Here is an 18,104-nt window from a genome sequence, read left to right on the forward strand (position 1 = left end):
AAAAAGAAAAAGAAAGCATGCTCCCCAAGCATCGTTAGCTGCTTTACAAATACAAACTCTGTAGGCAAATTATTATGTTATAATAATACTGTTCTATTACATTTGAATTAGATACACTGATCAGTTGAAAAGCTGTAGAATTAAAAGAAAAACTCAAAAAATATGAATTATTAAAAACAAACATGCTGCTTTTGTTGATTTTTTTTATTGAAAAACTTTACAGTAGACTTAAACACGGAGCTTACTTCTGTGCCTTCATTATATTGATGGGGGGGAACAGATCTATGTCTGACTCTGCCAGCATCGAATGCATGATAATTTGCTGATGGACCAACATCAATCAATAGGGCGAGTGTCAGCCATTAACAAAACTCAGCCGTTAAAGAGTCGTCATTTTTGTTTATTCTCCCGTCAAACACCTTTCTTTATCTCTCTTCCTTCATCAGCCCTCTATAGACATTTGTTTTTAGACCTCACTTTATGTTGACACCACATATTTGTCTGCCCTTCACTGACCGAGGGAGTACTCTTTGTTTTTAATCAACCAGGAATCTGCACATCCTGCTGCATCACACAAACACCAAAAGCATCTTAACTTAAAGCACTTAAAAATACTCCCTTCGTGATCTCCCCCTCTTCAGATGAGTGGGCTCCTCCCATTCCTGAGGGGAGGCTAAGGGCAGAGTGAGGAGTGGGAGGACAAGTCCTCAGGGTGAACGGTTAGGAAAAAGTCTTCCTGTGTATGTGTGAGAGTTTGCATGCTAACAGCAGCTATTCTCAGACAGGGACACCGCGGGACACACTGCTGGTCTCCGGACTGTGCTGGATCTCTCTCTCCGCCTCAGTGGCTCGCTGCCTCTGTCTATGTCCTCTGTGTCCTTACGTCACCGTCTCGCTCTCTCGCTATTTTTGGTTCTAAATGTGACTTTTTGTCTTTTTAATTCTTGCTCTTTTCTCTTGCTGTTAAGCTGGTGTGATAGTCTGTCTCTGTGCCATTCTTTACACTGCTCTTTTCTGTGCCGGGTCTAATTTTGACTGATGCTGTTAGCTCTTGTTTCACAGTTCACACATTTTACTACACCAATTTTTTTGCACGTTTTTAAAAATAGAATGTCCTATTTTGCTTAATATTTGATTTCTTTGGATGCAAATGTTGCACGGTCCACTTCTTTGCTCCGGATTTACATATCTCAACCACCATTATAGATTACCTTGAATCTTGTACAGGCTCACTGTCCCTAGAGGACTTCCTGTATCTTTGCATTCACCTGAGGGACTCTGTGACAGTTGAAACACTTGTTTAATTATTGCTATATGGGACCTGATCCTGCTTATACAAAGTATGAGTACAAAAAAGTAGTGAGTATGAACTCAGTTGTTCCCAGAAGTGTCAGTCTCTTGGTATTTTTCATTCAGTGGGAGAAGCTCTTGGTCCAGATGATCTGCATTGCATCTCAAAGCACTATTTTAGCTTTATACCTTTAATAGAGAGTGTTTGGCAAATGGAAAAAAATGCTGCTCATTTAAAAGCTGCCTCTGGACTGGATGAGAAACAGTGAAGTATAGAGGTTTTAGAATTGCACAGATTTTCTCAACATCTCTCTTTGTTGGATTTGACTATCCAGCAAAAAGCAGCCAAAGTGTTCTCAAATGAGCATCCTAAATGGGGTTTCTAAATGCAGAGTTGCTGTCATATGGGAAACAACATCTTCTACCCTGCTTTTTCTCATGTATGTCTTTCTCCCTCTTTTGAAGAACTGATGTATTGGTCACAGTGATTGGTTGATGTATAAACATCAACCAATCACTGTTGCTCACTGCAGTTGTCCAAACAAGTTGTCATGCCCTAAAATAAATGTCTTATAACTTGACTGTGTGTACTTTAGCTCATAACTTCTTGTGCTGCACACCTGAATTTTAAACAGGCCCCTCATGTTATCTGGGTTATCTGTCTTTCAGGAGGAGGTCAAGGTGGAGGAGCCGGGCAGCTGCTGTCCAGTCTGTAGGAAGCAGTTTCCAGGTCAGTACTATATACATGCATAAAATAGAGAAATCAAGTGTGTTCAGAAATCAAACTGAGATTCTTAAACTACATCGAAAGTTAGAAGAAGATATTTAATTTGATCAGAATGAAGCCAGAAACATGACTTTAGATTTTTTTTGCATCTATTTTTTTTATGGATGCTTCAAATGCTGTTTTATGTTTACTATTAGTTTGTACAGATAAAGAAAAATGAAGGCAAGGAAAGCAAACTGTATTAATGTATCACATTTTATACACTGAGGCAATTCATAATGCTTTACTGAATAATAAAGGGTAGTAAATGTCTCAGAATTACAACCAGAACACCACGAGGAAGAGATTCAGAGTTTATTCATCATAATTAATTAGAATAGCAACAGTGCATAGCTCAGAGAAATAATAAAAACTTATTTAGAGAAGAAGTCTGCAGCCAGACTCAGCAGTGTAAAAAGGAAAGGTTAGACTTCAGTGTGGTCAGAGTTGGGGTTAGTCTAACATCATCTGGGACTTCATTCCAGGTTTGTGCTGTGCGATAACAAAATGCTGCTTCTCTGTGTTTTTCTTGACTCTTGGGACGGCTCTCAGGGTCCTCGATAAGTCAAACACGTCAGAGATGAATTTGGGCGTTGAGTCACTGACAGTTTTACACACAAGCAGAAAAATTTTGAAAACAATTCTCTGAGTATCAGGAAGCCAGTGCAAGAATTTTTTTTAAATAATGACATGCAGTCCTGTTTCTTAGTTTTTGTCAGGACTTTTGCAGCAGCACTTTAAACACAGTAAGTCGTGACCCGGCCAAAAAACACGTCTGAATTCAGAACATACAACAACCACATACACATTAAAGTCTTGCAAGTCCCCAATGGTCCATGTCACATCTTCCAAACCCCTTCCTTGAGTCTGAATGTTCTATAGTTCATTATATAGAGCGCTTTAAGGAAAGTGCTGCAGTGCCCAATTAGTGGGAGATTACATTACTGAACCTATATTGGGGCTTTAATCTGTCTCCCAGTGGAAGAAATGTCACATGCTGCAACGAAGTCTGGCAATGTCACCGCGCTCTCTGGGAGGAAATATCCGTCTCTTCCTCTGCCTTTGTCTTTTTCCTCCCTTTTCATGCAAATACAAAAGACTCAAATGAAACTCCATTTTTTGGCGTCTGGTGTCTCACAGTCTCTTCTCTCTCTCTCTGCACTCTGACATCACTCTGAATGTTGCCCCTCTTCCTCCCACCCTCTGTCTCCGCTCCGTGTCTCTGTCAGGCGAGCCCGTCCCAGAGTGTCGTCGCTATGTGCAGGTCAGGAACATCACCAAGGGAGACTGTCGGCTTGACAACGTGGAGGTCAGCTTCTGCAGGGGACGCTGTCTGTCCAGGACTGATGTCATCCTGGAGGTACGAAGAAAAAAAAAGACACCTCCACCAACTTTAAACACTTATTAAAATCCATACAGGCAGTTTAGAGTAGCACAGGGAAGCAGATTAAACACTGTTGATTCTGATTAATCTTCACAGTCAGTGGTGTTAATCATTGAGTGAAGTTTCAGACCCTACTGTTTTCAGTTTATGCAATTACCATTAAATGTAGATTGTCTCCTGGACTTACATCATAAGCATGCGGTAAAAAGTGTCAAAATAACGGTGAAACTAATTTGTTCCTTCCGTCTCGTACAAAGCTGCGTGCTGTTTTAATAAAACACTTCACACCATGAAACATAACAGTCACGATTATCACCCAAACTTTTAATGTGCAGTCTGATTTTCTTTCTCTCCCTGAAGCAAAAACAACAAAGAAAGTTTGACACGGCCTTTTCTTTGTGGTAGCTGTCAAAAATAAAGTATAATAAATAAAACCTCAGTCTCAGATAACAAATATCACGACAACTGTAACTAACATCATTTTGTTAACCCTGACTTTTCTATTGAGGCGTCGTCTATGTTCATTTAAAAGAGGAATTTGATCTTTTAAAGTCTGTTAGATTAAGTCAAGAGGAACACGAGATTCACCGCTATGAAGGTTAAATGTTAATGGAAGTATGGTGAGAGAGAAATGCAGTCTGAAAGGAACGTATCATGTAAAGTTGTGTGATTGCATACTCAATTTAGAAAATGCACTTTTAAAACCTGCTGCTTTGTTTGACACAAATCAGTATTTTGTACAATGTAGAGCTCCTGAACTGTAAACCTTATTGAGATTATGACCTGCTATGACAACTTCAAAAGGTTTATAAAACCTGATGCAAACAAGAAAACATTAAGAAAAGCAGTCATCGAAGGGTCAGAGTTCCTGCATCTCTAGCTGAATGCATTTCAATTCAGTGTATAAGATGCATTTATATACCTTTTTTTAATGAGCTATAAAGAGTGCTGCGTGCCATGTGGAGATGCACTCCATTTTAAAATGCAGACACAGATACTTTACACAGATGATGGTGCTATAATCTAAGCTAAAGTTCCATCATAGACATGCGCAGTCAAGACTGCAAGCGCAGCTGTCACCATCATGCACTGCACGTAACCTGCAAATGAAAATCTGCCCCTGTTTATTGTGTATTGCTAACAGCCAAAGAGTGCGTAAAGCATGCTGGGATTCAATGCTTTGATTAGCAGGCTAGTGATGACACTTTTTTAAATTAAAGTGTGGAGGGCTGGTTGGATTGGAAAGATGCCTCAGTTTAAGAGGCTGTTTGCACAGAAACGTTTTCAATTTAAAAAAATTACTGATACTTTTCAGCCGTTTATTTACACAGTAACTGTGTTTTTGGACGACTGAAAAAAAACAACTTTGAAAACAGGTTCCAGTGTTGCACCTTTGGAGAAACTCAACCCCTTTAGTCGCTGTGTAAACAAGCGATACATGAATATTCTGAAAACAGTGAAAACAGCCCCATTCATGTATTGAAGCCATGAATTGCCATGTGGAAGTAGGAGAATGATAACAACAGTGGCTGACTACCGTGCGGTGTTCGTGCCTCTTACTCCATTGGGTTAATCAACACTTTCCAATTTGCATTTGCTGCAGTCTTCTTCTTTGTTCGTACTCACCGCTCTGTTGAAGAACAGCCCGGTTCTTTGCTGTTCTTATAATACAAAGTTAACCACACAGCACACAAGCGTAACCGCATACGACTGGTCTGCACACTCCAGAGTTTTAAGCTGTTATTGCGTTTCATGTGAAGGCAGATTTGAATGGGGCCGTCCTCATGTAAACAAAGCCTTAGACACAGGTGGCACAGGTCTAGGGACATTGGTCATTGGCAGTACTTCTCAACTATTAATGTTACTCATAGTCATACCAGTAGCTAGCAGGACTGCAAACTCTACATTGCAGAATCAGATGGTAATAGAAAGAGAGGCACACAAACTGCAAGTTGTGGACTTTTCTGAATGCAATGGAAATCATCACACAAGGATGAAAGTTTAAACCTTTGCATCATGTATGTCGTTGAGATTATGTTCTAGTTTTACAGCACTTACTCAAGCAGGTCCAAGTTTTGTGCATTACTGGTATTCCCTGTGCAGAGTCTCAGAGAACACAGCAGGTAAAATATTTGACCGGATAAATGATCGCTCTTTTTCATAGCAGAAATAAATCAGAAACTTTGGGCATCACCTCCTTCAGAGAACATTTGGCTAGCCAATGGTATAAACAAGTTAAATGAGAGCCTCCTGTGTGGCTTTAGGCTTTACCATTAATCTCACCTGTAGTACGTCCCTCCAGCATCTTTGTTTCAAGAGCGTTTCTTCAACATGTGACCTGTTAGAGCTCATACATCTGCTGTGATCTCACTTTCTCACTGATACACAGAAAGCATGCAGACACCTGTAGGTTACAGCTAACAGTCTCTGACTTGTGTCAACATCAGTTACAGTTCAAAAACCTTCCACATAGATGACATGAAGGCAGGTAAACAAAAATACATAATTCATGGGTTGAGTCACCAGTGATCTAAATATAGACGCTCTGAATCTGAGTCTGGGGCAGGGCTCACATGTGTGAGTGATCCTGTTTCCCTCTCGTCTCCTTTATCGCCGTTCACATGTTGTCTTTGTAGACTGAAGACAGAGTTCATTACTTCATCACCATGGTAGCTTTGTTCCTCTTTAGCTTCAATAAATCTCCGCTGTAAAAGCAGAGCCAGTCAGATTAGTAAAAATAAACATCAGCTCCGCCAAATGTGTCATTACCTCCTGTTACTGTGGCAACCAGGGATGGTGTCTGGCGACTAGGCAGCGCTGAGAAGTTCCCTTTTCATTGATCAGCTGAAGACTGGGAGCAGCAGGAAGAAATTCACATGAATCACTAGCTCTTTCTACACCTGCTGAAGTATTCAGTGCATGCAGGCACACGTAGTTCTGCACACACAGACTGTGGACTCCTCAAAGAGTCTGGAGGACTAATAACTGCCATTTAAAGGCTGCACGTTGAGTTTGTGATCCTGGACCTCCTCCCTCCTCTCACCTCCTCCTCCCCTATTATCCATCACTCTCTGCAACTACACATTGTACTTTTTTTACACTTTTACTTTTTTCCACATTCTCCTCCTTGGCTTTTTGCCTGGACTAATTGGACTCGTGAAAAATATTTTTTTAAGAAGTGGCGTTCTGTCATGCAAATTACCGAGGCTGGGTTTTTGTATTTCAGGAGTGAAGAAAAAGTGAGAGTGTTATCTGATTTCCAAATCTGTGCCTGAAATGTCTTTTGGCTTTTTAGGTCTTTTTTTTTTTTTTTTTACCATCTCTGAGCGTCCAGATCGCCACTTGTTGTTTAACGTAATCAGAACTAATCAGGGACATAAGACGAGGAGGAGGGAGCTGCGTATAAAGGGCTCTGAAGAGAAAAAGACAGTGAAATGAATCATTTTGATGCTCCTAAGGGTCGATAGATATTACCTTTGAACACATGCTACATCCCGTTACCAATTATTCGAATGGAGTGACTGTGTGTCTGAGAGCTGTTGATACTGATGTTTTCACCTGCAGCAGACAGCATTTTTAGTTTTAACTCAACAAAAACATTGTATAGAGTATCTTTCATACATTCAAGCATGCAGCCCATAGTGCTTAAAAGAACAATACAGAGAAAAATAATAGCACTAATAGGTAAATGATACAAGGCTAAAACAAGATAGAGGATAGTACTATGAATTATTAAAAAATTATACTAATAATTACAATAAAATCAACACAATAAAATAAGATCCACATAATATGATTGAATAAAAAACAGACATGACTCTGTAGTGGAAACCACAGCATGGGCTAAAAATTATTTCCATTCCATTTTCTGTGAACTGTGAAATGATTACAATACATTAATTAAATTAAATTAAATTAAATCAAATCGAATTATATTACATTACATTAAAATTAGATTAATAAGATAAGATGAAATAAAACTAAATACAACTAAAATGATGGTTATAACAGTAATATTGGTAATAATGCAGTCCAGGGTTAAAATAAATGACTTCAAGTTAAAGCCAGATTGAAAAGGTAAGACTGGAGTTTACTTTAAAAAACAACTTGAAAGCTCGCCGGTTTAATGTCCAGAGGCAGAGAGTTCTACAGTTTAGGGGCATTAAAACAGAAAGCTGTTTGGTAGGTGCTTGTGTGGGACACATGAGCAACATTTAAAAGAGGAGAAGCACCTTTAAACTCACTGAAAGCTAACGGCCAGCACGAAACAGCTCACAGATAACGCAGTTAGTCTCTGTTGGTAAAGGAGGATTAGCTAGAAATTGAGGAGGAATAGGAACACACACCATTCCTGGAGAACTACAAGAGCATTGCAGGAGAAGAAGAGTCACACAGATTATTGTAAGGATTAGAAAATATTAATATGAATTAAACAAATGATTTGACGTTGGAGTCTTCTTAAGGAGAAAAAAAAAAGGTGCATGAAGCCTGAATATTGACTCAGGATTTATTAAGTGGGCGCACCTCTGGTTTAGTGTTGCAGGGGATGGTAGCTGAAGGTAGAGCTCCTACCGGTCAGGGATAAAAACCCCCCCCTGATTAATAACAACTTGAATTCAACATTAAAAAAACAAGGTATGGGTGGGAGAAACCAACAGAGAAGACAAATGACTGGAAAAACACAAAGGAAAGAAAAAAAGAGCTCAACATGAAATGGCGACCGCGAGGGAGCTCATGCTGAGGTGCCCAAGAAGTGTGTGAACTTATGGGACATACAAAATGATCTTGGTACCTTTGAAGAGGAATTCAACATTAACTTTAGGCAAGAATTCGACAACTTTAATCAAACAACAACAAACTACAGGACCAAGAAAAATAATTCATGAGGCCAAAACACGTCAAGAGGAACTCTGATGTGGAAGGCAGGTCAAATAGAAACAATACATTCATAGGTATCCAGGGTCCTAGAGGGAGCCGAGAATGACTCTGTCCTCCAATACATTAAGAACCTATACTAGCATCTGGCGATAGCATCGCCAGATGGGACCAACCTTTTGATTTGATATACCCACAGATCAACAGGACCCTAGAGACGCCAAGATCCATTGTGGGGAACTAGTTGGATGCTAAAGACCCGGTGCTAAGGCCTGGCAGATGAAAATCAATGCCATTATGTTGTTTTTGGACTAGGACAAAGCTAGAAGCTAAAGGTTCTTCAGAAGAGTAAAGCAAACACAGAGAATAAAATCAGGGGATAGAAATGTTTTTTTAAACCTCAATGACCACAGCTGCTCATAAAAACCTTGTAATGCTGCTTTATAAGAGCTGTTATTCTCTGTGCTGTGTAGTCATGGCTTTTAAGTGTCATTTTCATGCTGCTTAGGTTGAAAATCTTTGAATGAACCTGAAAATATGTTATGGCTGAGTTTTAGAGTCGCTTTAGTCCCTGCCTGATGAATAAACACCATGCTCACTCTTTGATTAAATCTACACTAAATGGATTTTGCATCAGCTGTGTGGTTATAGGCAGCTTACTGTGCACTTGTTTTTCGTGGAGCTCTGAATGATGATATCCTTTGTGAATTTATTTTTTGGATACAGCACAGGAAGATAATTTATTTGAATTTCAGTTAATGTATTGCAGTAGTTTTTTAAGAGTAGGCTTGAAACTTTCCTTTTAGATAAAGCTTGTACTGTAGTTAGGGCTGGCTCAGGCTTGGACCAGCTCTAAGTTATGCTGCTATAGGCTTAGGCACACTGGGATTGATTTTGTCCTTGCCACTGTAACTTGCTAAATACTGCAAAGTGCTCTGCTCATGGTGCATTAAGATGAGATCAGACTGAGTCCTGTCTGTAAGATGGGACTGGATCTTATCCTGTCTTGATGTTGGGTCTTTGTTAATAATATAACAGAGTACGGTCTAGACTTGCTCTGTTTGGAAAGCGTCTTGGGATGACGTTTGTTGTGATTTGGCGCTATATAGATAAAGATTGATTGATTGAGGTGTTTCCTTGTTGTGGGAGACATACTGTCTCAAGGTTTCATATTAGGATGAGAAGGTCTAATTTCTCCTGTGCCTCCTCCTGCCGATACTCTCACACCCTTTTATATAACTTTATATTCGTCTCCTTTACTTTTTCTCTCCCTTCTCTATTTTTCTCTTCTTCCCTTTTCCGTTACTCTCTCACAACCTCTTTGCCTCGAATGTCACCCCCTACCCAACATATTCCATTCTCCTAATTGGCTCGCACCACCTTATCCCTCTGGCTCTTCTTACACCAATCTCTTGCTCCTTCTCTTTACTCGTCCTCCTCCTATCATTTCATCTCCTCTTCCCTTCCCTCCTTCTCTGCAGGAACCCTACCTCCAGTCAGTGTGCGAGTGCTGCAGTTACCGTTTGGACCCTGACAACCCAGTCCGCTTCCTCAGCCTGCGGTGCGAGAGCGGAGAGAGCGAGCCGGTCGTGTTGCCTGTCATACACAGCTGCGAGTGCACCAGCTGCCAAGGTGGGAAATAATGAATGTGGCCCTGAAGATTTGCATGTGCATCCCTCATGTCATTGTGAGAAGGTAGAATTTAAATAAATGTAAAAATGTCTGCAGAGGACACATGTTTGAACACTTCAGGCTCCCAGCAGACACAGAGACATAACATGGATGTTCTGTGCATGGTCTAAACATAGGAAGTCAGGTAATCAGTAGGGACAACTGCATCACAACTGTTAGTGAAATAACAGGACACATCTTCTAACACTAATCCACTCACTGTTCCTCAAATATAGCTAAATAAATGCATGCTTGCATCATACAAGCAAGTAAACACAACCTTATACTTCTCCTGCGCTTTACTTGATTCCTCAAATGCATCCTCAGTTAACATATTCCTGATGTGTTTAAGGTCTTATCACTACTTTCAGCTCATCTTCAATTCTACATGATTTCCATTTAGCAACTGACGGTCCAATGTAGAGTAAAATAGACAACACATAGGATAGATAGAGGTGTCTCATTAGTTCCACATCTCTGTCTTCATTTTGATTTCTGGCTAAATTAAACCAGGGTGCAAGTTCCAGTCTCTTTATGACAATAACACACACTGAGAGATGAAGTCCTGTTGACCACTTCTTACATACAATCCATGCTGTACAGTAATGGAAACACCTGACAGTAACATACTTGATTCTGCTGAACTCATTATAAATAAACTAGACTTAGACTTATCACATTATCCTTTATACACTTGCATCCCATTCACAGAGACACACTCAGCCCCTGGACATTTACTGCATGTCATTACCCACTCCTCCTGTGTGCTGTATGACTTCAGCTGTCCTAACAATGAATGGTGCGGAAGCGTATTGCATTCACATGAGAAAAAGGTTCTGCTCAGTTGAACTCCTTGTGGGCAAATATTTTCAGCAATTGTTTGATTGTCTCTTGAGTCAGCATGTAGCCCGCTTTAATATATTTCAGATGCATCGTCTTGTATCAATGAAGCATGCCATATTTCTTCAGCTGATCCTGGAGAAATGCTGCTACATCTAGTAGATCAGAACGGGCCTTCGTCGTCTAAACAACTGCAAAGTCCTCAGGTGCCATACCATCTATATTTCCTAAAGACACTAGTACCGGGGCATGTTTAGGCTACTTCCTTGTGTGGCCTTGAGGCACTGTTGGGATTTTACTGTTGCGGTATGTCTGATAAACAGAGCCAATCATATTTTATTCAGAATATATTTTCTCGGAATTCTGAGATAATTATCCTATTGATTCAGAAAAACAGAGCAGAAGTTTATTTCAACTCATGTGAATGCAACATGCTTCTGTAGCATGGTCCCAAAATTATCTGAAAAAAAAACCCCAGAGACATTGATAAGTCCTAAATTACGTCAGACTTTGAGAGCTACAATAAAAAGAGAGATTTTGAGAGTGAAGTTGAAAGACAATAGACAAGATATCTTTGAAAGCAATGAAGCAAAGGATGCATGTTTCTCATTTTTGCCTAAGCAGCTGTCCACTTTTCTGACATCCCCCTTCAAAAGAAAAGACTTAATGACTGTCCTTAAAACTCACCTCTGACTTAAAGTTGGTAATATTAAGACTTTATTCTTATAATATAACTGCTAGACTCTTGCAGTATTAAGACTTAATGTCTTGATGTATGAGAGCTTTTTTTTTACCTAATATTATTAGGACCGTATTCTTTTCTTTGTTGCTTTTACGAATGTATTCTCTTAATATTGTGACTTTATTTTCAAACCTCAGATTTTTTTTCATCATGGCCCCAATAATGTTTTTCCAAATAACTTAATACTTTACTCTAAAGTGATATCTATCTACATTCGTTTGTGCTGAATGGATGAATTTAAGGAATATACAGGTTTTATTGTGAAAAGTGAACATAAACCTACAGTGTCAGGTTTGGGCTTTAGGGTAAAAAACTCAACCTTTTAACTCAACTCAACCTTTACACCCGCTCAGTTATCAACCTTCAAAGAACAGCACACTGCTTTTTTATTTTAGCTGCAACCTTTAAGCTTGTCACAGGTTTGAGCCACACCCCACACATGATGCCACAGCAGGTGTGCAAACAGGACTGTGGTCACTCTGGGCTCGTCTGAGCGCCGCTTCTTATGTGTCTCCATTGATGCAGAAAGGCGCTGACATACATTCATACAGTGCAGGTGACACGTCAGGCGACAGGCTATACAGGACTTCAGATTAGCTCAGAGCTTCAATTTTAAAACAAATTAAGGTTCTTTTAATTTATTTTTTAAATGACCTGTTAACCCGCCTGGTCCTCTCTCACGACAACTTTCTGTCACTTTCCATTAACACTAGGCCGACAAACGCACTCAGTCATTCACATACATACACTTACACAAATTCACACATGCACATACAGTGTAATCTCAGTGAAACATACGTTTGCCTCTACTCATCATGAATAATTCAATCAAGTATCCCACCTCTGAAGCAATTATGTGCTAATCCATTCATCAACATGGCTGATTGCGTTAGTTAATTGGATGGAGCCACACAGGACACACAGAACATCCCCCCAGCTCATATTCTCCTCCAGCACGACACACACACGGACATCACGTCTGACAGATCCGGTCAATATGGCAATCAATCTTTGATAGTGTGTGGATGCACTCACTCACACACACACACACACACACACACACACACACACACACACACACACACACACACACACACACACACACACACACACACACACACACACACACACACTCTCACACACACACACACACACACACACACACACACACACACACACACACACACACACACACACAGTGCATTATCCTCTACATGTATTCTTGTTTAATCTCTGATGATCTCTACAAAGGAACCTCGTCTGAAAATGGATAAAGTAAATCCTTGATGTCACATGTTTTAAAGGACATAAAGGCACAAACTAGGAAGAAAAAGTATTCTTTTTTTTAACCAAAAATGTCACCTGCCACAGGAAGGACTCAGAGCCTCTGACTCCACTTGAGCTTATCCTGCAACCTGAAACGACCAGCTGACATTTCCCACACAAACACCTATATAACAAAATATCAGTACACTGTCATCTCTCTCTCTGCCTTTCTATTTTACTCTATCTCTCTCTCTCTCTCTCTCTCCCTCTCCCCCCCCCCTTTTTTGTCTCCTCTCTACTCCCACTCTCTCTCACACACACTGCCGTGGCACCTTCAAACATTGTACTGATTTACTGTTATAAAAGTCAATATGAAATACAACTTATACAAGGTGATACTCCCCCATCAGTAATTGTAATGGAAAAGTATCACTTAATACTGCTCTTGATGAGCTTTAGTGTTTGATGAAGCAATAACACATAAGAGGGAGTGGTGTTGTTCTGAATATTGGCACTGCTGTTATTTGGCAACAGGTATGAGGCCGAAGATAGTCATGCCAGTGCTGATATACAGTACAACAACATCACGACCTCAAGGGTGCAATAAAAGAACTAGTTCAGGAACTTTCCTGCACACTTGCCTCTCAGTGTGTCTACAGCCCAAACAGCCCTGCTACTTTTTATAATCCATAATGTTTCTATTTATCATCAAACAGTGGAATAAGTCCTACAGGTAGTTTTTGTAATTCCGAGGTGTCAGCTTAAACAATGGAAACAGTCTGCTGTTATATTAATTTTGTCTATTCCAAACACCTGAGTGCACCAGCTGAAATGTGTATAATGGAGTGTTCAAGGTAAGGTAAGGTTAATGTAAAGATGTGAATTGAGTGTAGACTATGAATAATGGACATAGTATCCAGTGTGTGCTGATCGAGAAATATGCTATTCAGACTAAACTCAATTTTGTGTTTGTATTTTGTATTTACCAGGCTGTAAACATGTTTATTTCTCCTGTAAGGATTGTCTTCTTTGAATGGGTGTGTATGTGGTTTCTGGTATTTCCGGGGCCAGCCTCCAGTGGACACTCGAGGAACCGCAGTTTTTAACACTTCCTCATGGGCTTCAATTCTAGCGGACAGAGGTTGCCGCTTGGAATAGACACGAGTTCTGGTCAGAATGACGAATTGGGTGGCGTGAATGGAATGATATGCGCAAATGACACGAATGATTCACCATTCGCGTGAATCAAGCAAGAAAGCTGAACTCAAGCGAATCATTCACGCTGCGTTAACCAATCAGCATGCAGATCCTCTGGTGATGTATAATGTGACGTCTGTTTCATTAATCTGGAATATATAGGACAAAATGATTATATCCCTGTATGAAAAGGGAACACCCCCCCCCACCTCGTGAAAACAATGTGCGTCTTTGTCACCTGCGTACACGGACAAATTAATCGAGTAAACACAGAACTTTCTTGCGTTTGTGTTTGTTCACGTTTGGTGTGAGCGCGATATTGGACCCTGACCAACGACCTAAAGTTAAGCCCTTCAGACTAACCCTGACCCTAGACCCTGTTTGTCTTGGTTTAACTTTTACACCTCAGACAGAGCAGACGTAAGTTTGTAAAGTTGGACACATCCCTATTTAAACAGAAAAGTAACAGCCACAGAACTTCAAAGGAACTCTGTGGCAGTGCGACTTGTTTACAGGATGATTTATGAAAGTGCCTCAAGATGCGAGAGAGTAATCTATGATCAGACACCGCTCAGACACTAAGCTGACTTTAAGGTTTTGTTTTGTCCGGTAAGCTTCATTTGAATTAATTAGACAGCTCTCCCCTCAACTCCAGTATGTGTCAGACAGATACACTGCGCTGTCCCTGCCCTGCAGTCACTGACTGCTCTCAAGTTTTATGCAAATGATGCTGTCAGCTCTGAGCTGTCAATGCCATCATGGCAATTCTGTGAAAGTGGGGGAATTCTCTCTGCTTTTAATGATGGTTTTGGTTACAGACCTCAATTTCCCTGTCAAAAGCTTCTGTTTACTTATGTTGGTGTTGTTTAGTGTTGCAGTGAGAAGGTTTTTATATTCTGAATATAACTCTGACTTTACGTATTCTGCTGTGTGTATTTTTCTTTTAGTTTGTGTTATCCAAACCCTCTGCACATCTTATGATGCTAGAAGAGAGTGGATGAAAGTGTTAATTGGTGACACCCACGAATGTTCATGTTCACACCTGTGAGAGGACTGGGTGTAAGTCAAAGAGTTGGTCATTGTAAAGGCTGATGTAAGAGATACGACCCACTCAGTTTACAGCTGGTGCACTCGACCCCCCTTGCTGAGGTGTAGTGATACAGAGTTAGAAGTCCCTGTGCTGTTGTTCTCTATATCAGCACTTATGGAATACCTCTTGTCCAATCAGATTACTCGCTCTGAACTTAGTGTTGTATAATGAGTTCTAAAGAGCTCCTCTTTGGTTCTTGCTGCACCACAGCTCAATATCTCTCCTGAGACCATTTTTTCTCCAAATCCTGGCCTGTTCCTGTTTTCTTTGACGCCTAACATGCTTCGTTTTAAATCCTGTGGTCCATCATGAGTAGATTACTTTTTATGTTTTCTATCTTCATTGACAAGACTAACATTTACATCTATACTTATCAGTTATAAACCTTTATTTATTCGATGGGACTCCCTCGCTACGTCACATTCAGTTGTCTAATTTGATGCTAAAAATGCCATACAATTCACATTTGTGATACATCTTTAATTTATGATGACTCCTTTGTACTGTTCCAATATAGAATCTCACATGTCGAAGAAATCTATCAAAACCTGCTATTAAGCATGCTCCAGAGATATTCCATTTCTCTCCTCCTGCAGTGGAAGCGTTTTTCTTCTTGATTCATGTTAAATGTGAAGTTACGATCCCATCAGTCTCGCTGTTTCTCTCCCTCACAGGAGGTGACCTGTCCAGACGCTGAGCGATTATGTTGAGTGGGTCTGCGAGATGAGTGTGTGTGTGTGTGTGTAAGTGTAAGTGTGAATGAGTGTGGCACTACAGAGTGTGAGCAGGATGAACACCAAGCCAAGCAAGAGCTCCAAACTGAACGCCAGCTGGATGATGGATGGATAGAGAGTACTGGGACGGACAGACCAAAGAATATACGAGTAAAGAATTAAAGTCCTGTTGATGTACACATTGTTCTTTAGTCCTTAGTCATCATATGACTGGATGCTACTGCTTATAGGAGAGTTCCTGTTTTGAAACATTGTTTATTCTTCAGCCTGTACAGCCTTTCTTTTGTATATTTATAGTAATATTAAAGGACCTATGATACTTTATAATAATATCTAAGAATTTGGATTGTATGTTTAAAGAATTGTTTATGTACCAACAGTGTTCTTGAAGTACAGTAATCATCTGTTAAATACAATCTTTCTACACACAAAGACTACTCTGCAGTCATTTTCTGATTGTTTTATTCTCCAGTGATCTTCAAAATGTGACAAAAGTACCAACCTCACTGACTTCTGTCAAAAGGTTTCTCCTGGGGCACTGGTGGCCTAGCGGTCTAAGCGTCCCACATATAGTCCTCGTCGCAGAGGTAGCTGTTTCAACTCGCCACCGGTCGACCATATACTGCATGTCTTCCCTCACTCTCTACTCCCCGCGTTTCCTGTCTCTCTTCAGCTGTCCTATCCAATCAAGGCGAAAAAGCCCAAAAATATATCTAAAGAAAAAAAAAATTAAAAAAAAGATTTCTCCAGATAAAATCACGTCAAGAATTAAAGACGAGACTGTGGGAGCAATACAATCACCTCATACCGATGCATTGCAACAAATAAGACTTTCTTGGAAAACTTATTTTTGCCAACTTAACTCAACCTTGTGTTAAATATTTCAAAAGGATTAAAAAAAACCAAAATGTCCAACTTCTGAAAAGTAGCTTCATTTATATACACAATACTTGGTTGGAACTCCTTTACCATGAATTACTGCATTAATGTGGCATGGAGGTGATTAGCCCGCACTGCTGAGGTGTTGCTTTCATAGCAGCCTTCCGCTCGTCTGTATTTTTTGGTCGGGTGTTCCTCATCTTCCTCTTGAAAAATACCCCACAGATTTGTTCTATGGGGTTCACGTCAGGAGAGTTGGCTGGCACAGTAATATAATGGTCAGCAGACCATTTGGTAGTAGTTGTGGTGCTGTGGGCAGGTGCTAAGTCTTCCTGGGAAAGGAAATCATCATCTCCAAACAGCTGGTCAGCAGATGGAAGCGTGAAGTGCTCTAAAACCACCTGGTAGATGAGTGTGTTCACTTTGGACTTGATGAAACTCAGTGGACCAACACAGGAAGATGACATGGCACCCCAATTCATCACTGACTACAGAAACTTCACACTGGACTTGAAACACCCTGGATTCTGTACTGCTCCACTCTCTCCAAACTCTTGGACCTTGATTTCCAAATGAAAAGTAAAATGTTCTTTCATCTGAAAAGAGGACTTTCGACCACTCTCTTTCTTCCATGTCCAGATAAGATGCTTGAACTGACCTCTCTGCTGGGGTGTGGCTTGATATTAAGAATGCAACAGTTGTAGCCCCCCGGCTTGTGATGCACCGACACCAGCCCCAGTCCACTCTTTGTGAAGCTCTTCAAAATTCTTCAATCAACTCTTCTTGACAATCCAAGGCTGAAGTCATCCCTGATGCTTGTGCACCTTTTTGTACCCCACTTTTCCTTTCAGTCAACTTTCCATTAATACTGACAGCCAGCCTTGTCAGCAATGGCCTTCTGTGGCTTTCAGTTGTACTAAAACATCCACAGCTTAGCTTTAATTATTTGTGATCGGCTCCCTCCCCCCTTTTAGATTCCACCCAAACAAAGTGTAGACTCAAAAGATTTCCATGGAACCAGATACGAGCTGCTTTTAAATTTAATGATGCAATTTTTTGGGCTGATGTTTATTCCAAAGATGAAAGGGCTGGCATTTTCTTTGATTTATATTTGCATGGAATAAATGAATGCAAACATTTAGAAAAGGAAGATGTTCTACTGGTTATGTAAAGTAATCCAGAATCTCTAAAGACAGATTCAACAGGTTTGATTTTCTGCAGAGCTTCAAGTCATTATTAGAGTGTATAGCTTTTAATGAGTGTGTTAGAGTGAAGACACTTTGGACGCTTCATTATTATTGTGTAAGGTAAATTACTGTACATCAACATCCATCCCTGTATCTGTTTATCTGTGAATGTACTGGTGATAC

The 18,104-nt window shown here is 40.2% G+C and overlaps 1 protein-coding gene across 1 annotated transcript in view; it reads left to right on the top strand.

Moving 5' to 3' along the window:
• scospondin (subcommissural organ spondin) overlaps nt 1-16,287 on the top strand; it is an 84,507-nt gene extending 68,220 nt beyond the window's left edge. The window contains exons 115-118 of the mRNA XM_034706370.1: nt 1,960-2,020; nt 3,286-3,416; nt 9,797-9,947; nt 15,796-16,287. Of these exons, the coding sequence (XP_034562261.1) occupies nt 1,960-2,020; nt 3,286-3,416; nt 9,797-9,947; nt 15,796-15,818 (366 nt within the window). The 3' untranslated portion in view covers nt 15,819-16,287. The remainder of the gene's footprint in view (nt 1-1,959; nt 2,021-3,285; nt 3,417-9,796; nt 9,948-15,795) is intronic.
• The last annotated feature ends 1,817 nt before the right edge of the window (nt 16,288-18,104 follow it).

The sequence above is a fragment of the Notolabrus celidotus genome, chromosome 17 (assembly GCF_009762535.1).
Source record: "Notolabrus celidotus isolate fNotCel1 chromosome 17, fNotCel1.pri, whole genome shotgun sequence".
In the NCBI taxonomy this organism is placed as follows: domain Eukaryota; kingdom Metazoa; phylum Chordata; class Actinopteri; order Labriformes; family Labridae; genus Notolabrus; species Notolabrus celidotus.